Source organism: Rhincodon typus, chromosome 28 (genome assembly GCF_021869965.1).
Source record: "Rhincodon typus isolate 14 chromosome 28, sRhiTyp1.1, whole genome shotgun sequence".
NCBI lineage: Eukaryota > Metazoa > Chordata > Chondrichthyes > Orectolobiformes > Rhincodontidae > Rhincodon > Rhincodon typus.
The window spans coordinates 38702443-38709838 of NC_063359.1; the positions used below are offsets into that span (position 1 = coordinate 38702443).

Genomic DNA, 7396 nt, shown 5'->3' on the forward strand with positions numbered 1-7396 from the left:
CTCCCTCTCGCTCCCCTCTCCCTCTCCCTCCCCTCTCCCTCTGCCTCCCCTCTCCCTCTGCCTCCCCTCTCCCTCTCGCTCCCCTCTCCCTCCCTCTCCCTCTCCATCCATCCCTCTCCCTCTCGCTCCCCTCTCCCTCTCGCTCACTCTCCCTCTCGCTCACTCTCCCTCTCGCTCCCCTCTCCCTCCCCTCTCCCTCTCGCTCCCTCTCTAGGCCATCCAAGCTCTTACTTTACAGCGTTGGATTGAAGAATGACTTGATTTGGAGGAGTAAAAGAGAAGGAATTGATTTTATCTTGTCGATTATCCAGGCTGGTTCAAAAAATCACTGGTTCACCTGAGGCTGTTGGAACGACCCATAGAAATAAAAGAAAGACTGAGAGGCTACAGGACAATAATCCTGGATTATCTCCTGGCCATGCTGTGATCGATCTCAGGCCTTCAGAATTAGACAGGAAGAGAAGGAGCCTGTGAAAACCAGATGATTTATAAATTCTATCATCAGACCCAATGTTCGAAAACTTAAATAAGAAGGATGAAGAAAAGGAGAATGAGGCTGATATGTTTGGTCAATCTTCTTTAATAGAGATGAAACAAATAGATCCTGGATTGAGAGAGTTATACCAAACAGCCTACTGAGATATTGAGTCAGAGCCAAAGAGATGGTATGTGCCTTTAAGAAGAATCCCTGCAGTGTGGGAACAGGCTCTTCGGCCCAACAAGTCCACACTGACCCTCAGAGCATCCCACCCAGACCCATCCCCCGATAACCCACATCCCTGAACGCTACAGGCAATTCAGCATGGCCAATCCACCTAGCCTGCACATCTTTGGACTGTGGGAGGAAACCCAGACAGACAGTTGCCCAAGGGGGAATTGAACCCAGGCCCCTGGCACTGTGAGGCAGCAGTGCTAACCACTGAGGTTCTGTCCTATTTCTCTTGAAGAGAAGGTTGTAAACCTGGTGCCGAGGTGTCTGCTCCACAGAAAGCAGAGTAAATAGCTTGAAGAAGCATGAGTGGATGGAGTCAGGCTCACTCATGCCCAGTGTTTTAGTTTTGCTTTCCGTTGTTGAAGTTGGGGTTTTGGACTTGAAGCCACCAGATACAACTCTCTGTCTGGTGCTGCAAAAAGCTTGAGTTCTCTTTCTGCGGTTTCTGGGCTCCGGGCAATAGCAAGTGAAGGAAATCCGTTTTGGTGAATTTGCCTTTGCCAAGGGTGTGTTTACGGGATGCTGCTTTACTGGATTAGTTGATGAGTAGTAGTTAAATAATATATTATGTTGTTAAGCATTTTGATAGAGTTAAAGTTATGCCAATTCTTCATTTTTTGTTTGTATTTTAACTGCGGTGTAAGAATAAAGTAAGTTTTTCTTAAAGCCTAGCAGGGCGATCTATCGAATCACATTTGGAACACAGCCCCTCACACTTGCCTGTAAGTAAGATAAAAGTTAGGGTTTAGACTAGGTCCTCGAAATATTTTGAGCGGATTTGGTCAGCTCCATAACATCAATAACGGAGTGTATCATTTGAAAGGCAAAGTCTGAATGAGAAATTGGAAACAATCTCAAATACCAGCCCAGTGTAAAATGAGCAGTAATCAAACATTCAGCGTTCCATCTGAGCATCATTAAAACATTTTATGATTGGCTTACAAAATCCCAATGACAGGTCACGATGGAATTAGGAATACACAGGCTAAGATCCTGAATGGCCAGGGTTATATGGTCAAATAGACATTGGCAGGCCATGGGGAGAGCCCATACATAGATTAAACCCGCACCTTTGATTCTGGTATCAGTTTGTGGCTCTCGATCTTTGTGCCCCATCTTCCTAAACCATCCATTCACATCATTTTATACATTTCTCTCCCCACCTGTTCAAGCTGAAACTACACCTTCGCTCCTCAACGGAAAACACCATCAATTAAACAGAAAGATGGCCTTCTTTCTAGTTCTGACAGCTAAGAGATATCTGTAAACTAAGCTCTCACAATCTGGAGATTTTTACAAAATCATATGCCCGTCTGCTGATATGAAACTGTTCTTCTGAACAGAAACCTGATGTGAACACAATTTACTAATGACGTCTGACAGACTGTTTTTCTATATTTCAGAGAACACAGCATTGTAAACATTAGCAATTAACTTCCCAAGTGTCTGATTAAGGCATTCAATATAAACCTCATGTTGTTTTTGGAAATGATGTATTTAGTTCACTGTTCCAAATGATTTTCTGACCTCTTAAAATAAATGAGTCTCCTTTACAGAACTGAAACCAAAAAAACCCATTTACCTTTAACATCTGAATTCCCAAATGGTGAGAACATATTGTAAAACTTAATGATGTAGCACCTTAATCTCTGGGATGGAAAGTGTTTGCCTCTGCACTGTTGGCAGCAGGACCCTAAACTCTATAATTCCCTTCCTAAACATCTCCACCTCTCTATCTCATTCCCCACCTTTAAGACACTCCTAAGAAGCCTTCAACATCTTCAACAAATGTTTGGGTCACCTGAATTAACATCTCCTTACGTGGCTCAGTGTCCAAGTTAAATTGCCAACGTTAGAAGCGCTATATAAATATAAGTCGTTGTTATTTGTAAGGCCAACTTTAAAGACTTGAGTCTGTATTCCAAACTGACAATTCTAAAACAGTACTGAAGGACTGCTGCACTGTCAGAGGTGCCTTTTATTTTTAGATGAGGCATTAAATTGAGGCCAGGACTGCCACTTCAGGGGGACGTAAAATGTTCCGGGCTGTTATATAATGAAGAAGGGAATTCATCTGGTGGTGCCTGAAGCAATATGATTAAAATCTGGCCGTGATCACATTCTGGCATCTTGCTGTGTAAGAACTGGCTGCTGAGTTTCCAACATTGAAATAACGATTAAGTTTCAAACCAACAAACCCTCCGTTGGCTTTGAGGTGCCTCAGGGATGCCCTGAGGTGCTGGAGGAATTCGGGTTCTGACTGCCTGTGGGTTGTGTTTCTCAGGTGTAAATGTAATGGCCATGCCAGTGAGTGTGTGACCAACGAGCAGGGCAGGCTGGTGTGTGACTGTCAGCACCGCACAGCGGGCGTAGACTGCGAGAGGTGCCAGCCCTTTTACCACGACAGGCCATGGGCACGGGGATCCTCTGAGGCAGCGAACGAATGTCTCCGTAAGTCTCTCAACTTCCTCTTAACAGAGCGTTTGCTAGTGAGGCCCATCAGCCTGGACGCTGTCCCCTGTCTGTGGGTCACTGGCTATTACCCCTATGATACTCTCCATCACCTCCCCTTCATTACAGAATGAAATAATATTGCTGCATCGACCACCATCAAATCCTTCAGTCCTTTATGAGCACCTCGCTTCAAACCCCTAAATTTGAGGGAATTCGAGAGAAGCTCATTTTCTATCCCCAAGGTTCAATTCTGACTGGTGTTTATTGGCCATCTCTAATTGCCCCTTGAGAATCACTGGAGTCAGGGAGGGTCCCGGGGGACTGGAAAGTGGCGAATGTGACGCCCCTGTTTAAGAAGGGGAGGGGAGGCAGAAGACAGGAATCTGTAGGCCGGTCAGCCTGACCTCGGACGTTTGTAGGATCCGCTATGAAGGATCGGATTGCGGAGTTCTTGGAAGTGCACAGCGAAATGGGGCTGAGTCAGCTCAACTTTGTCATCCCTGACAAATCTGTTCGAAGCCTTTGAGGGGGTAGAAAGCAAGCTCGGCAGATGAGAGCCAGTGGATGTGATCTGTTTGGATTTCTAGAATACCTTTGCTGCACAGGAGGCTGCTGAGTACAGTAAGGGCCCCATGGGGTGAGGGGCAAGGTACTGGGCATGGGTAGAGGGTTGGCTGACTGGCAGAAGGCAGGGAGTGGGGATCAAGGGGTCTTTTTCAGGATAGCAGGCGGTGAGTGCAGGGGTCCCATGTTCCGACCACAGCTATTCACCCTGTACATTAACAATCAGGGCAAAGGAACTGAGGGCATTGTTGCTAAATCTACAGATGACATAAAGATAGGTGGAGGGACAGGTAGTGTTGACGAGATGGGGAGGCTACAGAAGGACTTGGACAGCTTAGGGGAGCGGGCAAGGAAGTGGCAGATGGAATACAACGTGGGAAAGTATGAGGTTATACACTTTGTTAGGAAGAATAGAGACCTAGAGTATTCTCCAAATGGGGAAAAGCTTTGGAAAATTGAAACACAATTGGACTTGGCAGTTCCAGTTCAGGATTCTCTTAAGGTTAACAAGCAGGTTCAGTTGGCAGTTAGGAAGGCAAATGCAATGTTAGCATTCATTTCATTTCGAAAGGATAGAGCAGGGATGTACTGCTGAGGCTGTATAAAGCTCTGGTCAGACGATATCTGGAGTATTGTGAGCAGTTTATGGCCCTGTATTTAAGGATGTACTGGCGTTAGAGGGAGTCCAAAGGAGGTTCACACAGAATGATCCCAGGGATGAAGGGTTTGTCATATGAGGAGCTGTTGAGGACTCTGGTTCTGTACTCGATGGAGTTTGGAAGGATTGGGAAGGATGTGATTGAGACTTACAGCATACTGAGAGGCCTGGATAGAGTGGATGGGGAGAAGATGTCTCCACTAGTAGGAGAGACTCAGACCCGAGGTCACAGCCTCAGAGTGAAGAGACGACCCTTTTGAACTGAGATGAGGAGGAATTTCTTTGGCCAGAGGGAGGTGAATCTGTGGGACTCATTGCTGCAGAGGGCTGTGGAGACCAAGTCATTGAGTGTCTTTCAGACAGAGAGAGATAGGCTCTTGATTAGTAAGGGGATCAAGGGTTACAGGGAGAAGGCAGGAGAATGGGGTTGAGAAACATAACAGCCATGACCGAATAGTGGAGCAGACTCGATGGGCCGAATGGCCTAATTCTGTTCATGTGTCTTACAGTTTCATCTGAGAGTAAGGGGTCACCAACTCTGGTGGGATGTCTTCCTGGAGATTTGATCACATGATCCACCTTTACTCTCCAAACATTGGTCGCCTGCATCACTCTACATTCCATTCTGAAAGCTGATTGGATGTCCCTTGACTGTGGCTCAGGACTGCCTTCTCCCGAACTTTAATGTCTTTGCAATGAATAAACAGGTGTAACCTCAGGGAGCCAGCTGGAGCAGGGCCGTCCTGGCATTCTGGGTCAGTGTTGTCGTCCTGGGCTGAAAGACGGGAGGTGCCTCTCCTTCATGGTCCGCGTGAGGTTGGGACAGTCTGGAGTTTTTGTTGGCACGGTCATTGGGAACGGGCAGTCTGGGTCACGGAGAGTGGACAGTGAACAGAGTAATTAGTCCCTGCTTTCCTGCTTTCTCCCCTCCACAGCCTGCAACTGCAGTGGGAGATCGGAGCAGTGTTCCTTCAACATGGATCTGTACCGTCGGACTGGCCATGGGGGATGGTGTCAGAACTGCAGGGATAACACAGCAGGTCCCCACTGTGAGACATGCAAGGAGCATTTCTACAGGAGGAACGCTGATGAGATCTGCCAGCCTTGTAACTGCAGTGTTGTGGGTGAGTGTCAAAGACACCTTTGTGTAGGGGACACCGGGTAACAGTCCCGGAGCGGAGGGGGGAGGGGAATCGGAGTATCCCAATCCCAATCCCAGGGGGGCCCTGAGGTGGAAGAGCCAATGGGAGATTTAGGATTGAGAGGAGGAATGTTGAAGCGTGCGGGTTTGAATTCTGGCCGCTGGGACGACACATCAAGAAGCATTAACCTCCAAGGGCTGACAGAGTCTTTCTCCAAAAAGGGTTTGATGGGGTAGATGTGGAGAAGATGTGGTTAGATCCAAATCTGAAGGTGATGAATACAGAATCCCTACAGTGTGGAAGCAGGCACTTCGGCCCATCGGGTCCACACTGACCCTCCGAGGAGCATTCCATTCCCCTACCCCATCCCTGTAACCGGACATTTCCCATGGTCAATCCACCTCACCTGCACATCTTTGGACTGTGGGAGGAGCATCACGGTGGCTCAGTGGTTAGCACTGCTGCCTCCCAGCGCCAGGGACCCAGGTTCAATCCCACTCTCGGGCGACTGTCTGTACGGAGTTTGCACATTCTCCCCGTGTCTGCATGGGTTTCCTCCGGGTTGTCCAGTTTCCTCCCACAGTCCAAAGATGTGCAGGTTAAGGTGGATTGATAAAGTAGGGTTGGTGGGTCTGGGTGGGATGCTCTTCAGGGGGTCAATATGGACTTGATGGGCTAAATGGACTGCTTCCACACTGTAGGGATACTATGAAACTGGAGCACCCGGAGGAAACCCACGCAGACACGGGGAGAATGTGCAAACTCCGCACAGACAGTTGCCCGAGGGTGGAATCGAACCTGGGTCCCTGGCACTGTGAGACAGTCACTAATTAATCCAACAGAGAATCCTGGAAAACCTTACCCAGAGATAGCGAGAAGGCGGGACTCACGATTAGAGAGGGAGTCTTGATGTGAACATTGAAGGAGAGGCTGGATAAAGATGTGAGGAAGAAAGGAAGTGAAGAGTTAGGGTGATGGATGAAGTGAGAGGACGTGAGGGGAGGTTCTAGGGACTAGTTGAGCTGATGAACTGTCTCTCTGTTGCCCATTTTAGTCCCTGGAATGTTCACTCAGAACTCTTGGGATTCTCAGCACATTGTAAATCCCTCCTCTCTCTCTCTCTGTCTCTCTCTGTGATATGGAAGAGCAATGATGTGGAGAGTGTAATTGCTCAGAGTGAACAATGACTGCCATGTTTGCTGGGCTCAGGTGGGTTTGTGCTGGGGGAGTCTAACTTTAACGGTGTGTTCTTTCCACCCACAGGGTCACTGAGTTTACAATGTGACCACAACGGAGATTGTGTCTGTAAAGCAACCATCACGGGGAAAAAATGTGACCAGTGCCAGAAGGGCTATCACTCTCTCTCGGAGGGAGGGTGCAGGTAAGACAGTTGTGTTGGGAAGCGACAAGGTGTGAGCACAAAAGGACGCCATTCAGCCCATTGTATCTGTGCCACCTCTTTAAACGAGCTCCCCAATGAATCTTCCTGCTCTTTTCCCCCATAGCACTGCAGTTTCTTCCCATTCAATTTTCCAATTTATCCAATTCCCCTTTGGAAAGTTCCACTTTCAATTTGCTTCCACTGCCCTTTAAAGTAGGGCCATTCCAAACCACAGCAACTCAATCTGTCTTCAAACTCAACTCCTTTTTTCCATCTGACCTACCATTATTTACTACCCCTTTCACACCATCAATGGTACAATCCACAGTCATCTTCCCCTCCCCCCACCTTCAATGGTACATCCCACAGTCATTTCCCTACCCGACCTTCAATGGTACAGTCCATGGTTATCTCAGCTACCCCCCCTACCTTCAGTGATACAGTCCATGGTTATCTCAGCTCCACCCAACCTTCAATGGTACAGT

General features: G+C 47.8%; 1 protein-coding gene across 1 annotated transcript in view; it reads left to right on the plus strand.

The window, feature by feature from the left end:
• Positions 1 to 2999: 2999 nt before the first annotated feature.
• LOC109924182 (laminin subunit gamma-3-like) overlaps positions 3000 to 7396 on the plus strand; it is a 48524-nt gene continuing 44127 nt past the window's right edge. Inside the window, exons 1-3 of the mRNA XM_048613408.1 lie at positions 3000 to 3163; positions 5324 to 5512; positions 6794 to 6911. Of these exons, the coding sequence (XP_048469365.1) occupies positions 5365 to 5512; positions 6794 to 6911 (266 nt within the window). The 5' untranslated portion in view covers positions 3000 to 3163; positions 5324 to 5364. The remainder of the gene's footprint in view (positions 3164 to 5323; positions 5513 to 6793; positions 6912 to 7396) is intronic.